This window comes from Ovis canadensis, chromosome 20, assembly GCF_042477335.2.
Source record: "Ovis canadensis isolate MfBH-ARS-UI-01 breed Bighorn chromosome 20, ARS-UI_OviCan_v2, whole genome shotgun sequence".
Taxonomy (NCBI): Eukaryota; Metazoa; Chordata; class Mammalia; order Artiodactyla; family Bovidae; genus Ovis; species Ovis canadensis.
The window spans coordinates 39,953,350-39,981,230 of NC_091264.1; the positions used below are offsets into that span (position 1 = coordinate 39,953,350).

Consider the following 27,881-nt stretch of genomic DNA (forward strand, 5'->3'; position numbering starts at 1 on the left):
GAAACCGCAAGAAGTCTGATGAGTCATTAAGTCATTTCACAAGTCAGGTCATGTACCGAGGTGTACACGCAGAAACAGATCCAGTGTGTAGCCTGGGCAGACATCCCAGTAGCAGTTTAGGGCTCGTAAAGTTGTCTACCTGAAGTCATTGGCAGGGGCCCTGCTCCAGTCCAGAGACCGCTGCCCCCACGGGAAGGCTTGGAACATCACCCTAAATAGCTCTTCATCCCTCCCCCAGCAGAGCCCTGGACTGGGGTTGAGTTTCAAATTTCACAACTTGGGAACTTAATAATCACCTTTAAAGAAAGTATATCAAGGCTAGGGAAACTTTGGGTCAATCTGTATAATTATTCATCGGTTATGTTTCCGTGTGGCTCAGATGGTAAAAAAATCTGCTTGCCGATGAGGGAGACCCAGGTTCAATCCCTGGGTCAGGAAGATCCCCTGGAGAAGGGAACGGCAACCCACTCCAGTATTCTTGCCTGGAGAATCCATGGACAGAGGTGCCTCGTGGACTACAGTCCATGGGGTCACAAAGAGTCAGACACGACCGAGCAACTAGATTAACTAACACTGCGTCTAATCTCAGTGTCATTGTAGTTGGAATTGTTCAACCAAGGCAAAACCTAGCCTCAGGTGTCTCTGTTCAGTGGAATAAGGTTGTCTAATCATCCACGATTTTTCTACTGCTGCAAAATGTTTTCTGGACACTCTCTGTCCCCCATGCTTCCTCTTAGGATTAACTAGTGTCACCATCATCTTACTCCTGATTTGTCGTTTGCCACTTTTTTCTGTCCCCAAAACTCAGAATCATTGTGGGTGTTGGAGAGATCCTGCCCTCTCAAATCACCACTCACTGGCTTCCCTCAACTTGTAAAGAATCTGCCTGCAATGTGAGACCTAGGTTCGATACCTGGGTTGGGAAGATCTCCTGGAGAAGGGCAAGGTTACCCACTCCAGTGTTCTGGCCTGGAGAATTCCATGAGGTCACAAAGAGTTGGACACGACTGAGTGACTTTCACTTCCACTTCCCTTAATGGTCTTGGTTTCGATGCAGACAGCAAGAACAGTGCCCTCTGTAGGCCTCTGCCTGAAGAATTTCATATCAGTGTGTGTTGACAGTGTTAATCACTCAGTTGCGTCTGACTGAGAAGGCAGATTGTTAACCATCTGAGCCATCAGAGAAGCTCTTGTTTTGTTTTGTCTTCGTATCAACCTCCTCTTTATTTACACAGAGTAGTAATTTAATAAAAGTTGTAACTATCATCCACAATTGACAAGCTTAAAAATTTATCACACATCAGAATGGCTTTTTTTAAATTGCATTTACTTGGCATTTGCTGCTGATGACAATATGGTTTTGTTCTTTTTGGACACATTACTCCTAGAATCTACACTTAGATTACTCCTAGAATCTACACCATTTGCTTTGCTTCGACAGGAGCCAGTGAGGCAATTGGTTTATTAGTGTGCCATCCCAAGACTGCTGCCTTTAGAGTTGCAAGACGTTCCTGACAGCCTCAACATAGTGGCTATCCGGGGGCGGCTTCCTCTGACTCCCAGGCTGCAGGAACTTCTTAATGGTAGGAATGTTGCTGATTCTTGTCTTAAATTCCTGAAATGAGAAATAGTAAAATCAGGCTCTTAAGAGCAGTCACAACCTTTAAGGGAGCCCAAAACTTTGTTACAAGAGGTAGAAAGCTTAGATCCTCCATTGGTGAGGCCTAGAATGTTGAATATGTCACTCCCTTGAATCGTATTTGCTGGGTATTCCTGAGAAAGTAATACAACTGCAGGCCTGTTTGGCATAAGTGAAATTTTCTTAGTGAAAAATCATTGACACCGTTAGGTAGTACATATCAATAACTCTAGAAATTCATATTTTTTGAAGTACCAATTCTTTTCTAGAAATTAATTATAAGAGAATAAGTAAGAGTGTGAGATAACTATAAGAATATTGCCACAATGAAAAATTGGAAATAATTTATATTTCTTGGAAAATAAAACTATATAAATTATGTTATATCCCTAAAAGAAAAAGGTCAGTAATTTTTTTTCATAATTTAAAATTATTTAATGATATATGTGGTACATACGACATAAAAGATTGTAACCTAAAGGTGGATAATGCGCTGAGACATACTCCTAACTGCAGACCTACATGCCACAGTTTCTCCCAGACTTTTTAATGGGTATTTTTTCCTTAAAATGATAACATCAATGTTACTTGATATTCAAAATGTTTTGAACTGCTTTCTGTGGTAGTAGGAATAAAAAAGAGAAAACAGAAACGGACATACCCCAATGGATTTATTTATTTATTTATTTTTTCCCAATGGATTAAAAAAAAAAAAAGCAGGGGGAAGATTTTGGCTTCTCTTTTAAGAGGCAGTTTGTTCCTTCCATGAACCGTGTTCTTTCCTTAAAGCTCTGGGGGTGGGGGTGGGGGTGGGGGTGGGGGTGGGGGGGGGGGGCGGGGACCGGTCATGGCTTTCAGCGCTGGACAAACCGAGGGTACAAACACACATCTCGGATGTGATACCTGTCCAGAATCCAGGTTACGAATCGTTCCAAGCCCAGGCCATAGCCGCCATGTAGACATGTGCCATATAAACATACGGAACGCTTCACAAATTTGCATGTCATCCTTGCTCAGGGGCCATGCTAGTCTTCTCTGTATCGTTCCAATTTTAGTACATGTGCTGCCGATGAGAGCACAGGTCAGTAATTTTAAATGATATTTTATATATAAAAGAAAAAAGGAAGATCCCTGTATTGACAGGGATTGTACTGCATTGCATTGTTTAGTTAAAAAAAAAATAGCCCAGGCCAGAACACAATATACACAATTTTCCATTTTGTGTGAGAAAGTGGGAGGAGGGGAGACAAACATATAACTCATATTTCCTCGTATCTGCATAAACACTGGACAGGCACACAGGAGCCAATAAAAGAGCTTATAGAGGTGAGAATGTAGGAGGGTGGTGGTGAGAATGAAATTTCACAGTTTATGCCCTTTTTATATAAGTTCTGATTTTTCAAAAAAGATGAGACTCTCCTGCCTAATAAAAATAAAAGAAAATAAAATTATATTGCAGAAGAATATGTGTTGACTGTAAATATATTTATGATAAGTGAAAAAAATGTTAAAAGCAGGCCACAGAACGATATTTAGCATGATGCCATTTAGGAGGAAATGTAAAATAAGAGGTCAGGAAGTCTAATGCATAACCATTTGGTTGGTTGGATTATAGGTCTTTTTTTGGGGGGGGCGGTTATACAAATGTCTTATGTACTTTTGTTATTAAAAAGTGTTGCTCTGGAACTTCCCTGGTGGTCTGGTGGTTAAGACTTTGCACTTCTACTGCAAAGGCACAGGTTCGATCCCTGGTCGGGGAACTAAGATCCCACATGTTGTGTGGCAAAGCCAAAAAAATAAAAAATGCTATTCTTGAAGTACAAAACCTGTGGTCACCTATTAGAGAAAATCTTTGTAAGGAACTGAAACAGAAGCTAGGTAAGGTCTGGCAGTGTCAGGATTCAGAGAGAGGTCTGAGGACTGGCAGTGTAGCAGGAGAGAGGCAGGCACATAGGCACACAGACACACACACAGACACACACACACACCCATATGTGTGTGTTAGTCGCTCAGTCGTCCTGACTGAGCAGAGGCTGTACCCTCTGAGCAGAGGCTCTGAGCAATTGAGGGCCTTCATAGCTCAGGTGTTCAAGGTGGATTTAGAAAAGGCAGAGGAACCAGAGATCAAATTGCCAACATCCGTTGGATCATCAAAAAAGCAAGAGAGTTCCAGAAAAACATCTACTTCTGCTTTATTGACTATGCCAAAGCCTTTGACTGTGGATCACAACTGTGGAAAATTCTTCAAGAGACGGGAATACGAGACCACCTGACCTGCCTCCTGAGACATCTGTATGCAGGTCAAGAAGAAACAGAACTGGACATGGAACAACAAACTGGTTCCAAATCAGGAAAGGAGCACATCAAGACTGTATATTGTCACCCTGCTTATTCAACTTCTATGCAGAGTACATCATGGGAAATGCTGGGCTGGAGGAAGCACAAGCTGGAATCAAGATTGCTGGGAGAAATATCAATCACTTCAGATATGCAGATGACACCACACTTACGGCAGAAATCAAGGAAGAACTAAAAAGCCTCTTGATGAAAGTGAAGGAGAGTGAAAAACTTGGCTTAAAACTCAACATTCATAAAATGAAGATCATGGCATCTGGTCCCATCACTTCATGGCAAATAGATGGGGAAACAATGGAAATAGCAACAGACTTTTTTATTTTGGGGGGCTCCAAAATCACTGCAGATGATGACTGTAGCCATGAAATTAAAAGATGCTTGCTCCTTGGAAAAATAGTTATGACCAACCTGGACAGCATATTAAAAAGCAGAGACATACTTTGCCAGCAAAGGTCCATCTAGTCAAAGCTATGGTTTTTCCAGTAGTCATGTATGGATGTGAGAGTTGGACTATAAGGAAAGCTGACTGCCGAAGAATTGATGCTTTTGAACTGTGGTGTTGGAGAAGACTCTTGAGAGTCCCTTGGGCTGCAAGGAGAGCCAACCAGTCCATTCTAAAGGAATATTCATTGGAGGGACTGAATATTCATTGGAAGGACTGATGCTGGAGCTGAAACTCCAATACTTTGGCCACCTCATGTGAAGAGCTAACTCTTTGGAATAAGACCCTGATGCTGGGAAAGATTGAAGGCAGGAGGAGAAGAGGATGACAGAGGATGAGATGGTTGGATGGCATCACCGACTCAATGGACATGAGTTTGAGTAAGCTCTGGGAGTTGGTGATGGACAGGGAGCCCTGGCGTGCTGCAGTTCATGGGGTCACAAAGAGTCGGACATGACTGAGTAACTGAACTGATTGAACAGATAGCATCAGGGGAGGAAAGGGGACAAAGTGGTCTGGTAGGAGCTGGAGAGGAAAACAACACAAGCAGACCCATCAGCCAGGAAAAACACTCAAAGCACCACAAAAACAGAAAGCATTAAATGTTCATGGTAGAAATCAGAATCTTCTTTCTCCTTCCATAAGGATTTATTTCCTAATCATCCTATTCTGTGAGCAGGAGACAATTACCAAAATGAGTGAAGTAACGATTTTTAAAACAGCCTTTTTAACTTTCTTTGGAGATTGGCCTGGGGGCATATTTCGTTTCAGTCTTTGTGTCTGTTCCTGTTGCCCTGGACTCTGGGTGGATGCTAAAACTCTACCTTTAGCAGAGGAAAGTCGCAAAGAACAGAACCATCAAGTTCTTCCACCATTAAAATAGCTTCCAGGAGCTGTATGTCTGCCCAGCTGAATTTGTTGCCAACGAGAAAATCCTCTCCGTGGTCTTTCAAAATCTGCAGAAAGAAAAATAAAGAATATCAAATAAAACTAAAGACTGTTTTGCCTGGCTAAACACTTAACAAAAGCATGGGGTTTTTTGTAGAGATCAAATTTACTTAAGAATCTTTTTCTTGATAATCTCCAAGAATGCTTGCAAGGATAGAATGAAACTAACACCTTTACGTGTGTGTGTTAGTCACTCAGTTGTGTCTGACTCTGGACTCTGTGGACTATAGCCTACCAGGCTCATCTGTCCATGGAATTCTCTAGGCAAGAATACTGAAGTGGGTAGCCATTCCCCTCTCCAGGGAAGATTTCTGACCCAGGAAGACTGCTGGATCGAACCCACATCTGTGAGAATCACACGACTGAGCGACTAACCCTTATATATTGCCGCAATCCACACAATCTTCTTGGAAATTTGACAGTGACGATCAAGACAATTTGGGTGGTGAAGTGCTGGAGTGGAACTCCTGTTACGAGCCTAGAGCTGGTTAAGTAAAACTGTACCCACCAGCAGAGAAGACATAAAGGTCATAATTAACTAGAATCTGGCTACTACACCACAGATAAGGTACCAGTGGGATACCAGAAGCTCAAACATGAGCCTTTTCACCATCCAGTGAAAAACAAATATAAAAATTCCTCAGGTGCTGCTTTGAATAGCAGATGTAAAATGCACAAGTTTATTCCATAAATAAGAAACAAAGGTAAATGTTGTTATTCAGTTGCTCAGTCATGTCCAACTCTTTGTGACCCCATAGACTGCAGCAAGCCAGGCTTCCCTGTCCTTCACCACCTCTTGAAGTTTGCTCAAACTCATATCCATTGAATCAATGATGCCATCCAACCATCCCATCCTCTGTCATCCCCTACTCCTCCTGCCCTCAATGTTTCCCAGCATCAGGGTCTTTTCCAATGAGTCTGCTCTTTGCATCAGGTGGCCAAAGTATTGAAGCTTCAGCTTCAGCATCAGTCCTTCACTGCCCTTGGTTTATTCCAATTTTGTTTGGTTAGAGGTTCCATAATTTTACATCATTTATTTGGGAATCCTTATTAAAGTTTTGGTCCAAATGCAGTACAGCACCAACACAGCTTCTGCCTTTTAAGATTTCACTCTTTACTCTTATCAGCAATGGGGAATGTCACTGTCCCTGATCCCTGCAGCTGGGAGGTAGACCAGGGGACTTGCTGCGCTGTGTATGCCCCTCCCCCATATCTCGCCCTCTCCCCACCCCCACTGCTGCCTGGGCTCAGGGGGAGGACCCGGGGGCGGGGACTTGGGAGGGTCACCCTCGTAGATGTCAGCCCCGCCCTGCTCCGCTGGAGGATCCGAGCTCCCAGCTGTCACAGACCCTCACGCTGGGCCTCACTGCCTCGGCCAAACTGGATCCCCGCAGCCTACCTTTTCAAACACGGGAAAGTACCGGGTTTTAGCTTTCTTCACGACTAAAGCCAGGCTCTCCTCTTTTTCCTCCGGGGGTTTGAACGCAGCCAGCGCCACCATCAGCATGAGATCCAGAGTGCCGTCAGCGTACATGTCGATCCTGACAAACAGCGAGAACTCTCAATCCAAGAGAAACCTTTGTGTAGGGGTTTCCTGATCCACTACTTTTTTTTTGGTGTGACTAGCAAGTATGGAAAACTCAGCAGTGGCCACAGGACTGGAAAAGGTCAGTTTTCATTCCAATCCCAAAGAAAGGCAATGCCAAAGAATGCTCAAACTACCGCACAATTACACTCATCTCACACACTAGTAAAGTAATGCTTAAAATTCTCCAAACCAGGTTTCAGCAATATGTGAACCATGAACTTCCAGATATCAAGCTGGTTTTAGAAAAGGCAGAGGAACCAGAGATCAAATTGCCAACATCCAATAGATCATCGAAAAAGCAAGAGAGTTCCAGAAAAGCATCTATTTCTGTTTTATTGACTATGCCAAAGCCTTTGACTGTGTGGATTACAATAAACTGGAAAATTCTGAAAGAGATGGGAATAGCAGACCACCTGACCTGCCTCTTGAGAAACCTATATTCAGGTCAGGAAGCAACAGTTAGAACGACATGGAACAACAGGCTGGTTCCAAATTGGGAAAGGAGTACATCAAGGCTGTATATTGTCACCCTGCTTATTTAACTTATATGCAGAGTACATCATGAGAAACGCTGGGCTGGAGGAAGCACAAGCTGGAATCAAGATTGCCGGGAGAAATATCAATCACCTCAGATATGCAGATGACACCACCCTTATGGCAGAAAGTGAAGAACTAAAGAGCCTCTTGATGAAAGTGAAAGAGGAGAGTGAAAAAGTTGGTTTGAAGCTCAACATTCAGAAAACAGATCATGGCATCTGGTCCCATCACTCCATGGCAGATAGATGGGAAAACAGTGGAAACAGTGGCTGACTTTATTTTTCTGGACTCCAAAATCACTGAAGATGGTGATTGCAGCCATGAAATTAAAAGACGCTTACTCCTTGGAAGGAAAGTTATGACCAACCTAGACAGCATATTAAAAAGCAGAGACATTACTTTGCCGACAAAGGTCCATAGTCAAGGCTATGGTTTTTCCAGTAGTCATGTATAGATGTGAGAGTTGGACTGTGAAGAAAGCTGACTGCCGAAGAATTGATGCTTTTGAACAGTGGTGTTGGAGAAGACTCTTGAGAGTCCCTTGGACTGCAAGGAGATCCAACCAGTCCATTCTAAAGGAGATCAACTCTGGGTGTTCATTGGAAGGACTGATGCTTAGGCTGAACCTCCAATTCTTTGGCCACCTGATGCGAAGAGCTGACTCATTGGAAAAGACCCTGATGCTGGGAAAGATTGAGGGCAAGAGGAGAAGGGGACGACAGAGGATGAGATGGTTGGATGGCATCATCGACTCGATGGACATGGGTTTGGGTGAACTCTGGGAGCTGGTGATGGACAAGGAGGCCTGGCATGCTGTGATTCATGGGGTCACAAAGAGTCAGACGCGACTGAGTGACTAAACTGGACTGAACTGAGATATTAGAACAGAAGACTTATTTTTTTTTAATTATTGAAGTATAATTGATTTACAGTATTGTGCTAGTTTCAAGTGTACAGAAAAGTGATTCAGTTATAAGTACATAAGATATATTTATTTTTTCCTTATAGGTTATTACAAAATTTTGAGTATAATTTGTAATAGGTCCCCTGAACAGGTCTCCGACCACAAATCCAGGAAAATTTTTACTGTTGCAAGTCTTCATTTTAAGTTTACTCATTTCTTGCAAAATTGCAATATTCCTGGGAGAAAGAACCCAGCCATGCTCAGCCAGGCCTAGCACAATGCATAGCACAGAGTGGATCCCTATGGTGTAGAAATGCAAAAAAAAAAAAAAGGCCACAGATCTTCACTCTTCAGTATTTGTGATAAAGCTTGGCAGCTCTCCCATTAGTAGATGGGGTCTGCTGCTTGGGCTGACCTCATGGCTCGATTTGACCGCTAGAATGAGGTCCCAGTTCTGAGCCCAGAAGCTAACAGCCTGTGTGCTTTCACTCTCTCTGAGAACCCTACCTGGCTGCAATAAGAACAAGCTTGGGAAAAGAAGACAGAGACAGGTGGCCACTTGCTCACCAACTGATGGTCAGCCAGCACCCCAACCAGATTCTCCTTGCTGACTACCAGTTGACCACAGACCTAGGAATGAGTCCAGCCAAGATACATTAAGCCTGGCCTGAAAATGCTGACACCCAGATGACCTATTGACTGGTGGCGTTGTTTAGTCACTCGGTCGTATCCAGCTCTTTTGCAACTCCATTGACTGTAGCCTGCCACGCTTCTCTGTCCATGGGATTTCCTAGGCAAGAATTCTGGAGCGGGTTGCCATTTCCTTCTCCAGGGGATCTTCCTGGCCCAAGGATCAAACCCAAGTCTCCTGCATTGGTAAGCAGATTCTTTACCACTGAGCCACCAAGGCTTCCCCCATAGACCAGTGAGCAATAACAAGTCCTTGCTGACTTAAGTCCCTAGGCTTCATGGTGACATGTTATATAGCATTATTTGCAGGAATAGGTCATTGATACAATGCTCAATATTTGTTTGCTGAATCAGTCATTGCCACCTTTGTGCAGAGTAGTTTACGAGATCTTTTTATGAGAACAAACTTTGTTAGGAGTGGGGAGAGAATATGAGAATGTCGAATGCAGACCTCTGTGAAGAGTAGAAGGGGCATCCAGGAGCAGGTGTTCAGAGCATGCGCAAGACATACTGGGGTAGCACAAGCACCTCCCCTTGTCCCCTTGTCTCCTCCCCTCCCTCCAGGGTGAAAGGCTGCATCTGATCTGGGTCTCGGTGTAGGAAGGCAGAGCTTGGTTGCCAAAACCAAATATTGGCACGGGCATTCTGGTACCTGACTGTCTCCTTCGGGTCCTTCCCATGCAAGTTGTACTTGGCAGCAAGGTAGCTGAGGATGGCTCTTGTCTGTGTCAGCTCCATTCCATCAATTTCAACCAGAGGCACCTGGCCGAAAAGCAGGCGTCCATCTGTGGTTTGAGCGAAGAGATTAGGTTAAGAGACTCTCCCTCCATGGTTGTGGTCAGCCTGCAGGAGGGTCCACTTCTAATTTTGTTGAGTGATTCTTAGTTTTCATCCAAAGGGATGAGTTTAAGACCCCAGTTGCTGAGGAAATGCCTACCATTTGTTTAATGGAAAATGTGAGATTTGCTTGATAGGTTCATGGGTTTTTGCATGTTGGCTAATCGTGGTTATTTAAGGCTTTCTACATTTGCTCTGACTGAATTATAGTATCAGTGTTTTTGGTTTTCAAAGTTTCAGGTGTATAAGAATCACCTGGAAGAAGTGGTTGTTAAAAATACTCACCCCACCCTCCAGATACTCTGATTCAGGGATGGAGTCTGAATTCTTTAAAAAGGACAACAGGTATCACTCTAGGTCTGCACGGCAACGGGATGGATGTGACAGCAAGAACCCAGGTCCTGGGCCCAAATGTCAGCTTTGGCCCTTCAAGCCCTGTGACTTTAAGCAAATGACTTATCTGAGCTCCAGTTTCCTTTTCTCTAAAATAGCTGTAATATCCACCGAGCAGGATTTTGAAAAGATGAAACATCATAACATAAGTAAAACACTGAATACTGTCAACAATCAAGGTTCAGTAAAATCAAATTTTTCTTCTTTCTGAGTGAACTGCCTGTATAAATAATGCATTTAAAGATGTACTTTTTCATGGAGTCCTGAAGGAATGAGTAGCCTTTAAATTTTCATTAACACCTGTACATTAATGAGAATAAGGAATTTTATCCAGAATAGGAGTCAGATTTCACTAGTGCACTGGCAAAGGCCACAGTTCATTTCCCCAGCTTCCAATAGTTGACCTAATGAGATGTGGGAATGTGGTGGCAGAGAGCTAGCACAGGCACCGTGGCAGCTTTCCAGGGAGCCAGTGTCCCTGTTTTGGAGAAGGCAATGGCACCCCAGTCCACTACTCTTGCCTGGAAAATCCCATGGACGGAGGAGCCTGGCAGGCTGCAGTCCATGGGGTCCCTAAGAGTTGGACATGACTGAGCGACTTCACTTTCACTTTTCACTTTCATGCATCGGAGAAGGCAGTGGCACCCCACTCCAGTGTTCTTGCCTGGAGAATCCCAGGGACGGGGGAGCCTGGTGGGCTGCCGTCTATGGGGTCGCACAGAGTTGGACACGACTGAAGCGACTTAGCAGCAGCAGTGTCCCTGTCCTGTGAGGGTGATGGAGGACTTCAGACACGTCTTTCACTTCTCTGAGCCTGTTTTCTGATCTGTAACAGTATCTGTCCTGCCCATTTTACTGAGTTTCTTTGGGCAAGATGGTACTTCAGAAATATCAATACTATTTTTAGTGGAGAGACTATGAAACCTCCATTTGCTAAGACAATTCTACATTTGTCCAAAACTGAATAAACATCTAAAGCTGAGCTCTATGTTGCTGTTTATGAATGATGCAAACAGCCATTAGAAATGATCCCTGCTTCTAGGAGCTGATGATCCTCTTCAGAAGAATTGAAGAAAGTCTCAGATCAAGGACACAGGAGAGGACCTTTGAGATCATTTAGTTCAGTTTGTTCATATTATGTACAATGCACTGTGGAGGCCAGTGGGGCAAAGTGACTTGCTCGGACCCAGAGGGAACAGCTAAGCCGGCAGAAGGGGGCCTCCTGACTCTCAGTCCAGTGCTCTCTCTGGCTGCCCCTGCTTACAGATGGCAGCAATCCCCAGGAGACTGTCCTCAACAGCCTCACAGACCCAGGGAGGGATGGAGGGTTCCCTAGGATTTCCTGCATTTCTAGGGAATGCTAGGAATGCTAGGGAAATCCCTAACATTTCCTGCCAGATTGATCATGGAAGAGTTTATACAACAACATCCATTTATTTATTCAATGCATAGGTATTTAACCACTATTATGTGACTGTCCTTATTTAGAGTAAAATGGGGCAGAAATGAAGAGGAAGAGGGGAAGAGGCGCTTCAGAGGGATTCTATCTAGATAATAAAGGTCCTGGATGAAAATTAGGGAAGGGCTAAGCAGGTCTTCCCTCTCCATGAGATTTGCTGGTACTCTGCAGTCAAGACAAGAAAGATTCTCTTACTGTATGGCAAGGGGACAGGATGAAGAGAAATGAAAAGTCCTGCCCAAAGCCATGCCGTTTGTAAATGGCACGTCAGCTGATGATTCGATGAAAGTCTTTCTCAAAAAATAATCTCTGGTAATTTCATGACTGCTCATCAACAACAATAGGGACCCTGGGTTTCCTTAGATAAAGAAAATAACATTATGGCTGTGAGAAGTAGGACTGGAGAAGTATCAGTCTTCTCTCTTAGTGGGAGAAAATCGGGGAATTGTAGGGATTAAGAACTTCTTCCGAATGTAATCAAATTTGGATCTTTTCTATAGTTTTGATTCTACAGTTGTGACCTGGTAAAATGATCTCTGTTTATCTACTAAAACCACTAAGAAAAAGTGAATATGAACCACGAGAACCAGGGAATATGTTAGATCGAATTCACCCACCCTTTTGTTCCCTCTCCTCTGGCCCGCTGGATCATTGTGAAGAATCCTTGAAGGCTTCTCTGGTGGGATGGGGATTACTGAACCAGTTGGCACTGGATCAACCCAGGCTGTCGCTGAGTCGAGGCCAGAGTCATAACCTACCTGATACATTTTTACAAGGCTAAGGAGGCAGAGCCGATGACACCTTTAGCTCTATGCTGGGGGCACAGTGAACAGTCAGTGTTAGCAACCCTGCTCTGTGCCTTTTCTAATGGTTGTCATGCTAGAGTTCTGTGCTGAAACGAATATTCCTGGGAACGTATCTTATTTTATTTTTCCCATAAGATAACATTGAATAAATCTAGGCTCACCCTTCTGCAGCTTCTCGTATTGTTCTCTTGTTTCAAGAAATTCCTCTTCAAACTAAAAAAAAAAAAGATACATTGTTATAGACCTAAGGTGAGAGAAAGAAAGAAATGCTTACAGTATAAAGTTCCCAACAGCTTCTAGAATGAAAATTTTGTAAAAAATAGTTTAAAAAATTAGCACTGGTTCAAGAATTTGTTACTGAGAGGATACCCTCCTTTAAGTGGATAAGTGTGTTTTCATCTCCTGCATAAACATACAAATTCATTTTCAAATAAAAAATCACCTTGAACCAGAAAAAGAAAAGAAAGAAAGAAAAGACCACAAAGTTATCAACTACCATGTGGCTGAAAACTCTGACAGACCATGTATGTAAGAGTAGCTTAGGCTAACATGGGACTGGCAGCCCTTCTTGGGTGCTGCCTGATTAAAGGACCCCCAAGCCCCCATTCATATTTTCCCTTGTCTGCATCTTAGCTCTGCCTTCTCTCCAAACTCTTGCCCTTTCCTCCAACTGCCCCCTGATTTCTCCTCTTCCCTTTCTTCTCTTTTTTTCTTCTCTCTCTTCTGCATCCTCCTCCCTCCATATCAGGTCAAATTAGGCATTTCTTTTTGTTCACGTACTCAGTGAAAGGGACCCAAAGATCATTATTCAGGTAGGGGTACCATCATTTACTGATGGAGTTTCCAGAGCTTTTGTGGGACAGAGTGACTTTTTGTACACCAGACCTTGAGATGGGGGTTAAGATAAGGGGAGTAAAATAAAGCAAAATAAAGAAGATCCAAGTGCGTGTTCTAGAGGAAGTGGCATTCAAATAGGGACAAGGGAGTCTACACCTGCATGAAACAGAACAATTCCAAAGCAGTTGTAAAAAATCTATGAAAAAGTCAGAGAGAGGGTTAAGAAAAAATACTGAAGTTAGGGAAAGATCCCTGTGGGGTAGGCCTTTAGGAGAAGGGCCAAGGGTTGGTGGGCAAGCTGCAGCTGGGGCTGAGGTTCCAGTGGACAGCCATGGGTAGAACAGGACTGAAGGGCTGACCAGAGTTGGAAAGACCCTGGGAAATGAGCTGGTCTCAACTGAGAGAATGATTCAAATGTGAGTCTCCTCTCTCTCCTCAATCTGTGATCCTCCAAGATCTTTCCAGGCTCAGGAAGCTTCCAGAACACCTCCCTAGGCTTCTCCCTTCCTACCCCTGTTTAAGCAGAGGACTATGAGCCCACCTTCACCTCAGGAAGGCAGTTGGAAAGGGAAAGAGTGGATACAGCTTGAAAGGAACCATCCTGACTTTTGAAAGGTGAAGAGGACCACTTCAGTCTCACCCGGATTACCCGTCCTTCCATTTCCCAATCGGGAACCAACCTCCACACCAGCTGCAGCCAGCAGCCAGCGGATAGACTCCATTCTGCCTCGGCCGTGGAAGTACCAGAGCTTGGGTTTGGCCGCCATGAGTGCTGGCTTGGGTTTTCTGAAGGGCAAAATAAGAAAATATATTTAAAAGAACAAACTAGCACAGACTACATGGTGTATCTCCCCTTAATCCCAAAATTGGTGGAACAAAACTATTATTTAGGGATACATACATAGGAGGCAAAAGTATGAAGAGAAGCAAGGAAATAATTATGACAGACACAAGATGGTGGTTACCTCTAGTGAGGAGAAATGGGAGCTGTGATTGGAGTCGGGGTATGGGGGTTCTGGGATGCTAATAACATTCTGTTTCTGAAACAGAATTAGTAATTAGCCATTATAATTAATTTTTAAACTGTATAGAAATACGTTTGCACTTTCCTGTGTGTACGCTCTATCTCACAATTTAAGAAATAGGGAAGGAACAAACAAACCAGTTAAGCACCAAACTGCCCCGCACTAATGTGCTAGCCAGGATCCCACTTAAAGTGGCTGCTTTTGCTAACAAAACTCGCAAGGAAGTAAAAAATCAGAATAACAGTAGTCAGTTTATGATGGGAAACATAACTGTTAATACCCACAATCCTATGAGAACAGAGTCACTTGGGTTCTCAAAGTCTTGCAGGTTTTTGAAGCCATTTCCCCCACAACCAGCCACTTCTCTGCGTTGGATTTACGGTTTAACTCTTGGAGAAGTTTGATTCCTTTCCTGCTGTCTTGCCACTTCCTGGGCACTGCCTATGTTCGATTGTCAAGATTCATTCCTTTTAAACTGCCTGGTTAGCTCCTGCATGAGAATTTCAAGAGCTTCTTGAAAACCCACCACTGTATTGTCCTGGGAGACACAATGATTAAAAAGGTACCACAGTTCTGATTAGAGAAGCTATGCTTAGGTCTAGCAACTCACTACTAACAAACCTTGAAACTAATTGCACAATAAACCGAATGTAGAGAAAATATGAGAAAAGGAGACGGTGACTATGTCTTCTTAACCTCTCTCCAACAAGATAACTGCTGAATCCTCTGATCTCCTGGAGTATCCCTTGTAGGATGATTAAGGACCAGATAGAAGCAGCCCCTCACACTCTTAGAAATCAAAAGGAGGAAGGTGCAGCCACACAGATGGTTCCTGTGCCCGGGACATTCACATCCAGATGGCCAGCTTCCAGACCCTGATCATGTGTCAGGAGGCAAATGAAACTGGCAACTGACAAATGGGTCCTGGCTCAGAGGACCCCCTCCAGGTCTGCAGGCATTCTGCAGCTTTCAGATAAAAATCAAGCAATACTGGTGAAGTCGAATGCCAGTGTCTCACTTGGGAAGCTCTGTCTCTCCTCTCTCTTGGGTGCACAGCGCTCCCACCATTTGACTCCTCTCTACCTGCCCTGAGAAACAGGGATGAGGATGTAAGTCAAACTGGGGCTGCTCTGAGGTTGCTTCCTGTCATTCTGTCTTCCTGAAATGTTTGGTCCAAATTCTGTTTGAAATAAACCCAATGGGACAAAGGAAATCCTGGTAAACCTCTTTTTATAGTGATTCTATTCTGCTCCCCTAGTTAGCCAAAGTTGAAAGCTACCCTTTGGTTTAGAAACCGTGGATCTAAATACAGTCATCTCTGGTAGCTTCCAGAAAGCTGTTTCTGAGCAGTGGGTGCTAAAGTGTAGGCTGAATAGTCTTTCTTCTGTCTGGTTATTCTCTTAGTGAGATGAAAACTCACAGCCCTGGACTGCTCACAGGAGATGGGCACCTCATGTGGCCACTGAGTGTCATGACTTGGAGGCTCCAGATTATGTGTTAATTCTTGTCAAGAGTGAGCTACCAATGGTGCCAATGATATAGAACTCTCTCAGACAAAAGGACTGTAAGCAAAATGCCATTCTAAACGTGTTAGGAACGGGACAAGCTTCTTGCTGGCATCGCAGTCCACATTCGAAGGGATGTAGAGATATGTGCTTTCGAGGTGGAATCAGTGAGAAGCTGCAAACTTTGGACAAGTGGAGAGCAGTCTGGCATCAGGAATGGAATGAGGGGAGAGTCACTGAGTGAGAGGGAGGCCTGGGCTCCGTTGAGTGCAACCTCCTGGATGTGGGTAACAACCCCTCGGGCCTGTCCAAGAGAATGAACATTGAGAAAGCTTGTGACTCGCTGTAGGACTTTGTGGGGACTTCTGGGAACAGACCCCCTTTCTCCTGTCCTCTGTTGTCACTCCTTTCTGAAGTACCTAACTAACGGCATCTGATGGACATTCTCGAGTTGTTTTATAGATGCTAAAACCACCACCAAATGGGAGAAACTAACTACTTGACGATCATGAGCACATAGGCCCCAGACCTACCAGAGCCTGAGGATTGATAATGTGATACCAGCCCCCGCCCTCACCTGGCCTTTAAAAATGCTTTGCTGAAATCCATCGGAGAGCTTGCGCTTTTTGAGCACTAGCTGTCCTGGACGCCTCGCTTGGTACCCTGCAATAAGTGCCACTCTTTCCGTCACCACAACCCAGTGTCAGTAGATTGGCTTTACTGAGCATAGGCAAGTGGACCCAAGTTTGCATCTGATTCTGTTCATGTACAGCCTGCTCTGTGTTAGACATGGGGTTGGATGCTCAAGCAGAAGTGATAAGTGAGTGTGACTACTCCCGTCTTTCAAAGGCTGGGGGCTCTGCGCTTTAGAGTCACGAGTCCTCACTATTGTACAACCTTATTCCATCTCTCTAGGCCTCTGTCTCCTAATCCTTAAGATGGGGGTAGTGGTTGTATTCCCTGCCTCAGAGAGTTGTTGTGAAGACCAAGGATTGAAAAAAATTAATAGATAAAATACATACCATAATGTCTCACCCATATCAACTAGAGTCTTCCATGCTTCTTTAATCAAATTACAGGTGGATGTGGTCTTTTCTTAGAATTTTTTATGCTAAGATTGGCTTGTTTTATACATGATTTATGTTTGTCACAAATGCAACTGATATTTGTAAAAGAGAGGTAAAACTTCAGGAAATTTGACCAGATATTGCAATAGAAGATATTTAAAATGTAAAAACTGGTGTGGTTTTTGCCTTCATTTGTGATTATGAGGGTAATTGGAGCACGTATATGGTTTGCTGCTGTAAGGAAGTGTATTTGGGAATTTTACGTGACCCTTTGTGTTCACAATTTCCCTCCCCGGCTCACTTATTTCTGCCTGACCCACAAACATTCTCAAGATGTGTAGGAGGTTAAAGGATGAATCACTCCCCTCGCCACCACTACCTCCAAGTCTTCCCTGGTGCCCAAGGGAACCCCCAAAGCCCAGGGTTACAATGAAGGAGAACTCATTTTAGATAAACAGGACCATAGCCTGCAATCTTACCTTCCAGTTCAAAAGTCGGAAACTTTTTTTCTAGTTGTTAGTAACCAGGCCGGAGAAGGCAATGGCACCCCACTCCAGTACTCTTGCCTGGAAAATCCCATGCATGGAGGAGCCTGGAAGGCTGCAGTCCATGGGATCGCTGAGGGTCAGACACAACTGAGCGACTTCACTTTCACTTTTCACTTTCATGCATTGGAGAAGGAAATGGCAACCCACTCCAGTATTCTTGCCTGGAGAATCCCAGGGATGGGGAAGCCTGGTGGGCTGCCATCTCTGGGGTCGCACAGAGTCAGACACGACTGAAGCGACTTAGCAGCAGCAGTAACCAGCCACCACTTCTTATAAAAATCCCAGCAAGTGTTCACGTGCCCCACTGATGGCTGCCTCTAGCCAACCAGCCGCTCTTCCTCACCTCTCAGCCTGCGCTCCACAACATTCCGAATTGGGCTCTCAGGTGAATGATGGAGTCTCAACAGGACTCTGATCCCCACCCAACCCGTCCCAGGGGGTCTATTCTAGAATAGCAGAGACAGACAAGGGGCCCAGTACATCTTACGATCTCACACCATAGCCCAGGATGAACTGCTCCCCTGGATTCAACACCACAATATATTAAACTCCTGGTAGGCAAGAGTCATGGCATAGTTCTTCCATCTCCTGCAGAACCAACCTGGCACTATCCGAGACACATGGCAGCTGTTACCTCAATGAGGCATATACGGAGACCAGTTTTTTCATTTGTTAAGGTTTCTGTGTTTGCTCTTTCATTCTTTCAACGTTAAATGTTTATGGATCTCCTTCTATGGCTACAGTCCCAGGTTGCACACTCCAGTCATACAAAGATAAATAAGATGTGGTTTCTGCCATGGAAAACCTTATATGTAGTGATAAACATATCCAGACCCTGAAGAGGTAAGTCAGAATAAGTGTTTAAGAAATGCATAATATAGTATCTCAGGGACAGAGCCTTACAGATTAGGTATATATAAAAACGTTTGGTTCCTTCAGCCCCACCTCTCCCTACTCCCAAAGCATTATAGATTAATGGCCTAAACCAACTTCTTTAGTCCTTTATCCTTGACCTCTAATGAATTTCAATAAAGATTAATTTCAAACCACAACTTGGTAACACAGAGGCCCAAGTTTATGCTTCAGAAAGTAAACCCCATTCTCATTGTTTAAAAAAAAGTACATTGTCAAAGCTTGAAAGAACAGGTGTGATGGAAATATTCATCCTGCTCGTGGGAAACAAAGAAGCCAAGAACAAAAGAATTCTTTCTGGATTTCATCCCAAATGCAAACAGCTCTGAGAACACAGCTTGCTGAAAGAACAAGATCCTGAGGGGTCATGCTGAGTAGAAATTCACTCGCATCTCTTCAAGTCTGCTTTTTATGTTGACCTCGACTTACAGGTGTGTCCTGAATTAAATACACCTTGTTCCCAAAGTAGACTCCTTGCATGACTTCTTTTACAAAAATGATTTTTTAAATTTATTTATCTTGGCTGTGCTGGGTCTTTGTTGCTATGAGAGCTTTTCTCTAGCTGTAGGGAGTGGGGGCTATCTCGAGTTGTGGCGTGAAGGCTTCTCACTGTGGCGGCATCTCTTGCTGAGGAGCACAGACTTTAGTGCACGTGGGCTGCAGCACTTGCAGCATGTGGGCTCAATAGCTGCGGCACACGGGCTTAGTTGCTCGGTGGAGGGCTTAGTTGCTCCGCGGCATGTGAGATCTTCCTGATCAGGGATCGAATCCATGTCTCCTGCATTGGCAGGCGGATTCTTTACTGCTGAGCCACCAGGGAAGCCCTTCATACATGACCCTTTTGACATTAGGAATTGAGACTCATCTCTCAGGGGTGTTGAACTTCTCCTGTGTGCGGCTTTACCTGAGGTGAGCAGGGTTACGCATATCCCACTTAGAGCCCCACCTGCCCAAGGCAAGGTGGGCAGAAAAGCAGTCATGATGGTATGACAGCCTTTGGATATTTGGTGTGCGGTCTTTCAGTAACAAGCATGCCCTAAATTTCTTTTTCTTTTTCTTTTTCTTTTTTTTTTTTGTGATTGTAAATTAAGCAATGACTGATGTGATAAACAGAAAGCAAAACCCACAAATTTAAAAAAAATTGCACTTACCAGTATTTAAAACTTTGCTTTTCGAAAGGTATTTTTTAACAAAAAGAAAAGGCAAATCGAATATTGGGAAAAATTATTTACAAAGCATACCTGATTGAGGAACTCATCCAGAATATATAAAGAACACTTATACCTCAATAATAAAAATAAAACCAACTGGTGTTGTCCAAACCAGTGGACAAAAAAAAAAAAAAAAAAAAAAAAAAAAAAACAAAACCCAGTGGGCAAAAATTTGAGCAGATAAAACTAAAATTAAAAAAAATTTTTTTAGAAAATGTGGAAGAACATGTATCCGAGTCAGGCCCTGGATACCAGGAAAAGCAACGACCTGTGTCTAGATTTCAGCTCCTCTTCTCACCTGAGTAAGTTTTTAAACCTCTCTCAGCCACAGTTTCCTTATGGTCCCTAAATCATTTGTAGTGGTAGAAATGTGATAGTGTACAAACTGCCAAACATAGTAAGGACTCAAAAATTGGCACATGCGCCCGCACGCACACACGTGCACACACACACACCTATATCTCCAGATGGTAGCAACAGTCACATGTGAGAAAAAAAAATCAGTGGAAGTGGAAGGCATTCTTTAGAAGAGTGTTGTTGTTTTCTGCTTTGCTTCTTTGGCCGTGTGGCATGCGGGCCCTTAGTTCCCTGACTAGGAGCTGAACCATGCCCCCTGCTGCGGAGGCACCGAGGCCTAAACACTGGACCACCAGGGAAGCTCCTACAAGTGTGATTTTGGACCAGCAGCATCAGCTTTGTCTAGAAACTTGTTAGAAATGCAGAATCTCATTTCCTGGGCCGGATCTACTGAATTAGAGGCTGCATTTTTCACAAGACACCCCCCCCCACCCCCTGCCAGGGGATTCATTTGTACACAGGCAGACCCTGGAGAAATTGAGGATTTGGTTCCAGACCACAGCAATAAAGTTAATATTGGAATAAAGTGAGGCACACTTTTTTTTTTTCGTTTCCTAGTGCATATAAAAGTTATGTTCATACTAAACTGTATTTTTTAACTGTGCTATACCATTATGTCTAAAAAAATGTACATAGCTTAATTAGAAAATACTTTATTGCTAAAAAATGCTTGCCATCACCTGAACTTTCAGCAAGTCATAATCTTCTTGCAATAGTAACATCAAAGATCACTTATCACCATAACAAATTAATAATAATGAAAAAATTTGAAATATCACAATATTTACCAAAATGTGACACAGAGACACAAAGTGAACAAATGCTAATTGGAAAAATGATGCTGACAAACTTGCTTGAAGCAGGGTTTCACAGAAATTTGTGAAAAAAAGTAAAAGAAACAGTGCAATATCTGCAGAGCACAATAAAAACGAGATGTACCTGTACTAAAATTAAATTGAGGAGCCAGAGCTAGAGTGAAAGCCAAACTAAACTACACCTGGGGCTGAGGGTGTGGCCCCAGGTTCTCCCAGGGTTTGCTGAACAGGCACGAAATGCAGAATCTGATGTTTAAAAAGCAGGCTGAGCAAATGGTGATGTGCAGGAGGGTGTGGGGCCAGAACAGAGAAAAGGAAGGCGAGAGGTAATCAGGCAGAATTCTAAATCCATTTCCTATGTTGAATCATTTACACTGGCCCCCTTAAAGAGAGGAATCCCTAGAATGCAAGGCCTCCTCCAATCTCCAAGATTAACCAAGTATCAGGTGTGTAGATTCAAGCCTTGGGCAGATCTGGAAAAACAGATGTCAGTTTCTTCAACTGTAAAATGAGGAGCTGGTTCAGAATTCAATCATCTTCCTTTTCTCAGCTTTAACAGTCTTTCTAATCTTACTTCTTTCTCCCTATATTCATTCGCCCTGTACTTCTATCTGCTGAACACACATGTTGGGAAATCAGCCAGTCTTTCGAGGGTGGTGGGTGTGAAATTCTGCTGACAATGTTAACAGTTGTTCTGGATGATTTAGGCATACCAACGCACATTTTCCTTGATTTCAGTTAGGCAAAAAGCAAGCTTTTATTGAATTTTCAAGATAATGGAAGTTTTGAGAGATTAACTTAAGAAGTTGCCAGTTTTAGCAGATGTTTTGGGCCAGAATACAAGAGGCGAATCTATTATCACTAGAAATATCCTTGACATTTATTCTGCTTCTCCAGTGGATCAGAACTGTTTGCCTTCATGACAAAGCAGGGCAGCGCGTGGGATCTTCGTTTTCCAGCCAGGGATCGAACCTGTGCCCCCTGTACTGGGAGCACAGAGTCTTGAACACTGGACCCCCAGGGAAGTCCCTGGATCTGACACCTTAATTAGTTGGATTTGACATGCTATCAGAGGGAAAGTCTCCTACATCGAGCCGCCCCACCCTCACCAAAAGAGCTGTAGCTAGTGTTTACGTGACATTTTAAAGACACAAATAGCTAAACCCTATTCCTGGGTGGGGCGGGAGTGGGGATTACTTATACGATGATGAGGGAGGTAATTTTGTTCCAAGTTCACATGCTAAGCATCTTCTATATTTCAGTTACAGAAATGAAATTTCCTTTGCATTAAAGTCTAACAGATTGATTCATGTTGACGTCTTCCCGCAAGGCTAACGAACTTACTTAAATGAAAAGTATAGCTGAGCGAGGAGACTTTCATCCCAGGCTCCTTGGAGGATAAACAAAGTGAACCACACATGGCCCACTGCTGTTAAAAACTGGGGCAAATTCTAGAAAAACCTGTGTCAGGGTTTGACTTAGAGACTCTTGCTTTCAACTTGGCGCCATCCCCTGGGGAAGCAAGACCCCAGGGGAAAACCCCACTGTCAGATCATTTGAACTGAATCTTCCGAGCATACAAGGGGCGCAGGAGGTTGAGTTTACCTGTTAGGCACCCGGCACAGGGTGGGTGATTTCTGTGTTCTTTTCAGCTGTGTTCAAAACGATGCAATTTGTACAAGGAGGAGAAAATGTAATGGCTCAAAAATTAATAAACGCTTAAGTTCCACCAAGGGCGTTATGTTCGTCAGTCAACTGAAATACCACTTGACTCTTACATACTTATTTTTGAAATTACACTTAATATGTAACACAGTTTTAAGGGCATTTGATGTCTGACATTATGCACATTTCATGCACCGAAATGATAGTCTTCAAAGGCCTTGTTTAGATGTACATTTGCTATTTCATTTTCATTTGTGTATCTACTCTGCAGAAAAAAATACCCGTTCCTTTTGTTTGATATAGGCAAGTTTAGAAATAGTCATTACTGCAGAGCAGAGAATGGAACAGCATTTTAAATCGACTATACTTCGACAAAAATAAAAGGAAATAATAGTCATTAAGTTAACCATAAAATTTAAAAAATTTCTGACTACAAGTGACAAACTGGTCACAAAATAAACTATCCAACTAAGCCTAAAAAGAGCGGATAAGAACTTCACCACTAACCTTATCTCTTCCTGGCTCTCCTCTCTGGGGTGCTTCAGGGGGATTAAGTGAGGGTTTATAACCCTTTCCTTTGTAATTGAAAGCTCTACCCCCTCAAGAGATTGGCCAATGAGCATTCCAGTTTGTACATACCTCTAGGGCTTCACTTTACATCCGTTGTTTGGATGTTTGATCAAGTTACTCAAGTAAGTAGAAAGAAAGATTCCACTGGCTCATTCAACAAATATTTACTGAATACCACTCTGTGCCAGGTACTGTTTTAGCCCCAGGGTTATGTATGTCAGACTCAATTCCTGCATTGGTGGTAGTGCTTACATTCTAGTTGGGGAAGACAGGCTGTATGAATATATAAGCAAATAAATGCAGGGTGTTCAAAATAATAATGCCAACAATGTATCAGATGATTATAGCTTATGGATAAAAGAAATCTATGACAACAGTGTTATAAGGGGTAGGACGGAGGAATTATAAGCAGTTATAAGGTACCTGAGAAATCTGTATGCAGGTCAAGAAGCAACAGTTAGAACTGGACATGGAACAACAGACTGGTTCCAAATTGGGAAAGGAGTACGTCAAGGCTGTATATTGTCAACCTGCTTATTTAAACTTATGTGCAGAATACATCATGTGAAATCCCAGGCTGGATGAAGCACAAGCTGGAATCAAGATTGCCAGGAGAAATGTCAATAACCTCAGATACGCAGATAACACTACCTTTATGGCAGAAAGCAAAGAACTAAAGAGTCTCTTGATGAAAGTAAAATAGGAGAGTGAAAAAGTTGGCTTAAAGCTCAACATTCAGAAAACTAAGATCATGGCATCCGGTCCCATCCCTTCATGGCAAATAGATGGAGAAACAGTGGAAACAGTGACAGACTTTAATTTTTTGTGCTCCAAAATCACTGCAGATGGTGACTGCAGCCACAAAATTTAAAGACACTTACTCCTTGGAAGAAAAGTTATGACCAACCTAGACAGCATATTAAAAACCAGAGACATTACTTTACCAACAAAGGTCCGTCTCATTAAGGCTAATGTTTTTCCAGTGGTCTTATAGTTGGACTATAAAGAAAGCTGAGTGCCAAAGAATCGATGCTTTTGAACTATGGCTTTGGAGAAGACTCTTAAGAGTCCCTTGGACTGCAAGGAGATCCAACCAGTCCATCCTAAAGGAAATCAGTCCTGAATATTCATTGTAAGGATTGATGCTGAAGCTGAAACTCCGATACTTTGGCCACTTGATGAGAAGAACTGACTCATTGGAAAAGACCCTGATGCTGGGAAAGACTGAAGGCTGGAGAAGGGGACGACAGAGGATGAGATGGTTGGATGGCATCACTGACGCGATGGACATGAGTTTGAGTAGGCTTCAGGAGTTGGTGATGGACAGGGAAGCCTGGTGTGCTGCAGTCCATGGGGTCTCAAAGAGTCGGACATGACTGAGCAACTGAACTGAACTGATAAGGTACCTACATCACCTGTGAAGTGATACAGTGTTGTTGGAAGTGGCCTTAGTGTTGTTGTATATAAATATTACAAACTTCAGAACAACTACTAAAACCAGAAAAATACAAACTATAATTGACATGCTAAGAAAAGAGAAAAAATAGAATTGTATAACATGCTCAATTAAAACAGAGAGGGAAGAAAAAGAGTAGAAGACAAAGCAAAAACAGCGGGGGGCGAAGAACCAAGGCAACAAATAGAAAAGAGTCACACAAAGAAGAAAAGAGTAGAGATTAATGCAACCACATCAATAATCAGTTTAAATGTGAATTGTCGTGGTCTATGCACAAGTTGGAAAAGAATCTCCAGACATGAGACAGAATGCGAGGAGTATAGAGTTTATTAAAGCAGGAGACACTGTTAGAACAGCGGGCTGGCTCAAGGAAGAGCTGACTCCTTTCATGGATTAGTAGCCAATTTTTATAGTCTCAAGACAAAGAAAATTCCTGCTGGAAGGGTTGCATTAGGTGATTAGTTAGGGTGCTATAGGGTGGGTAATTGGGTGAGTATATGTTCCTAATATGGGGTCAGGGAGCTGGCCAGTTTAGATCAGGGAGGCTCATGGCAATGGTTACTGTGGGACTTGGTCAGTTTGGAGATGACCTCCACCTCTGTGGCCTCCATATAAGGCTTTACACCTGTGACCATGATACAGAGCTCCATATGAATGTTGTAAACATTCATGAGTGGATTTTAAAACAAGACCTTATTTTTGGTTTTCTGCAAGAAATCCACTTTAAAGACACAGATTGGTTAAACAGAGAGATTGATGGTGGGTGTCAAGTGCTTTGAAGAAAATAAAATAGGTTGATGAGAAAGAAACATGGGGTGTGGGGTTGGGCCAGAGTTCATGATCAGAAGATTCCCTTAGTGGGAACGCTGAAGCTGATGAAACAAGGAGCCTGGTACGGAATCTTCTGGGCAGACAATTTGGGTTAGAGAAATAAAATGCACATGCAACAAAGTGGGAACACCAGCAGGTATGAGAGCCTGGGCTGGTGGCCATTTGCTGCAGACCCTGCCCCCTGGAATTCACCTTCTGCTGTTCCTCCCCCGGGCCCTTCCATACCCGCCCTCCTCAGGGACCCAGGCAGTAGTGTCTCGTGTTCCTTTGGGCACCCAGTCTACCAAAGCCCCTCTAAGCAGCTTATGTTGGGCCCTGGGCTCATTAGTTGCTGCGCCTCCTTCTCTGACAGATGCCAGAACCTTACACCCTTCAGCTCCTCCTTTTGTCCCAGAGGACACTGGAGCCCCCACAACTGCCCTGTTTATCTGCAGGGTGCCCTTCCACCCCGTTGGCTGAGCTGCTGTGGGGTCTAGCCCGTGGGCCTCATGCGTCCTCTCTGCCCTGTCTCCCTGCCTCACACGGCTGGTGCCTTCCTGAACACAGCATGCTGACATCTTTGAGGACAATCATCCGCTGCCTGACCTCCTGGCTCTTTAACCAGAGTCTGGTGGCTCGTGAAGCTGGGACGGTGGAGGCTGTTGAGACTAAAAGGTCTGGACCCCCCAAAAAGGTTATGAGAAGGCCAGGAAACTGCACCTGTGAAGGATGGGGGAGGGGGAACTTGTCTCCAACATGGGAAGTGAACTGAATGATTTAAGGTCGTGTAACCCTGAGCAGCAGAGAAGGCAATGGCACCCCACTCCAGTACTCTCACCTGGAAAATCTCACGGACAGAGGAGCCTGGAAGGCTACAGTCCACGGGGTTGCTAAGAGTCAGACACGACTGAGCAACTTCACTTTCACTTTTCACTTTCATGCATTGGAGAAGGTAACGGCAACCCACTCCAATGTTCTTGCTTGGAGAATCCCAGGGACGGGGGAGCCTGGTGGGCTGCCGTCTATGGGGTCGCACAGAGTCGGACACGACTGAAGCGACTTAGCAGCAGCAACCCTGAGCAGAGCAATGTGGGAACCTGTCTTCACTGGAGGCAGCTTGGCCTTCATCTTTATTTTCGCTAATCCTCCAATTCAGCGCTTCCTGACTGGTTGTCTTCTCCAAGAGCCAGCCTTGAGGGCCCCCTTGTGTCTGAGAGAATTAAAACCCCCAAAGCACTGTTTGCACAATGGCTTCTGGTCTGCTCGAATAACATTATCAGGCAATGGCCCTGGGTATTGAAATCCCAGCCAGTCATATAACAGCTGCCATTTCCTGCTGTCCTACACAACTCAACGACAGAGATCCCTGGTTGGTACCAAGTCAGTGTCTGCTCCCATGTATAAATTAATCTCCAAGTGAGGGTGAAATGTTTGCCCTCACTGAAGCGTTGGAAGGGAGCAATCCAAGACCGCCCTTGCTCTGACACCAACTGCAGGTTCACGGTGGTGGTGGTTTAATTGTTCAGTCGTGTCTGATTCTTGTGACCCCATGGACTGTAGCCCACCAGGCTCCTCTGTCCATGGAATTCTCCAGGCAAGAATACTGGCGTGGGTTGCCATTTCCTACTCCAGGGGATCTTCCTGACCCAGGGATCACACCCATGTCTCTTACTTCTCTTGTGCTGGCAGGTGGGTTCTTTACCACTAGCGCCACCTGGGAAGCCCACAGAGTGTCCCCCAAATGGCCTCATACCCGAACAGTCTGCTGGAAAGACTCACAGAACTCACAGAAAACGGTCATACTCACAGCAACGATTTCCTACGGAGAGGACACAGATGAAAATCGGTCAAGGGAAGAGACGCACAGGACTGAGTCCAGGAGGGTTCCAGGCTCGGAGTGTCCAGATGTCCTCATTCGGCAGAACTGGAAGTCCAGGGTTTTATTGGAGGTCCATCACGTGGGCATGACTGATCACCCACGTGGCTGATCTGTCTCCAGCCCCCTCTAGAGTGGGGCTGACACCACATGACCCAGAGCCCCGCCCTACATCCCATGGTTGCTGTGACTCAAAGCCTATGCCTGAAATGATAGAGCCGTTGTTATCTACCTGGCCCAGGGCCTCTGGCAAACAAAGATACTCCTATCAGGCACATCTCCGAATACTAAATGGTAAGAGAGACTCCAAGGCTTAGCGATCAGCTTCCCGAAGCCAAGGCCAGACCTGTATGTGGAGAAGGTGATTCTTTCCACACCCCCATCCCCACACCTATTCAGTTTCTTCTTTTTGCTCCTTTGCTCCCAGGAGGCTGGTGGGAGCATCAGCCTGGACACCAGTGCTGCCCAGGCCTGCCCGATGATGCACGTGCTGCCAGCCCTTGCTCCTTCAGCAGTCGTAAGTATCTAGTGATGACTGAGTATTCAGATTGTGAAAATGTGAAGGCAGAAAACCATCTCCACCATCTCTAATAAAACTCCAAGGGGCTTACATTGATTGTGACAGGCAT

At 44.1% G+C, this 27,881-nt stretch overlaps 1 protein-coding gene and 2 non-coding genes across 6 annotated transcripts; 1 reads left to right on the top strand and 2 right to left on the bottom strand.

Moving 5' to 3' along the window:
- Window positions 1–1,306: 1,306 nt before the first annotated feature.
- Window positions 1,307–27,428, bottom strand: LOC138425490 (glutathione S-transferase A4-like). Of its 4 annotated transcripts, none has more exons than XM_069563440.1 (7): window positions 27,184–27,428; window positions 14,116–14,221; window positions 12,760–12,811; window positions 9,756–9,888; window positions 6,784–6,925; window positions 5,261–5,392; window positions 1,307–1,615 (listed from the first exon to the last, which is right to left on the bottom strand). In XM_069563440.1, exons 2-7 carry the CDS (start codon window positions 14,200–14,202, stop codon window positions 1,493–1,495), a joined length of 669 nt encoding a protein of 222 aa, XP_069419541.1. In that variant the 5' UTR covers window positions 14,203–14,221; window positions 27,184–27,428; the 3' UTR covers window positions 1,307–1,492. The 4 variants fall into 4 exon arrangements, with proteins under 4 accessions (XP_069419541.1, XP_069419540.1, XP_069419544.1 ...); XM_069563439.1 differs by lacking the exon at window positions 27,184–27,428 and adding an exon at window positions 23,048–23,167; XM_069563443.1 differs by lacking the exons at window positions 1,307–1,615; window positions 27,184–27,428 and adding exons at window positions 2,298–2,702; window positions 23,048–23,075.
- Window positions 2,612–2,718, bottom strand: LOC138426104 (U6 spliceosomal RNA). The gene has a single exon (XR_011251528.1). It is a non-coding gene; the product is annotated as a U6 spliceosomal RNA (small nuclear RNA).
- On the top strand, window positions 3,328–3,399 carry TRNAR-UCU (transfer RNA arginine (anticodon UCU)). The gene has a single exon. It is a non-coding gene; the product is annotated as a tRNA-Arg (tRNA).
- Window positions 27,429–27,881: the final 453 nt, after the last annotated feature.

Bases quoted from the DNA above. Each gene is read 5' to 3' on its own strand.
- LOC138425490 (XM_069563439.1), bottom strand. From the start codon at position 23,163: ATGCTCATTGGCCAATCTCTTGAGGGGGTAGAGCTTTCAATTACAAAG. The intron at 14,222-23,047 runs GTTAGTGGTGAA...TTTGCCCTTCAG, and splicing joins GAGAGCCAGGAAGAGATAAG to AAAACCCAAGCCAGCACTCA. The intron at 1,616-5,260 runs GTAGAGTTTTAG...TTCTCATTTCAG, and splicing joins GCGACTTTCCTCTGCTAAAG to GAATTTAAGACAAGAATCAG.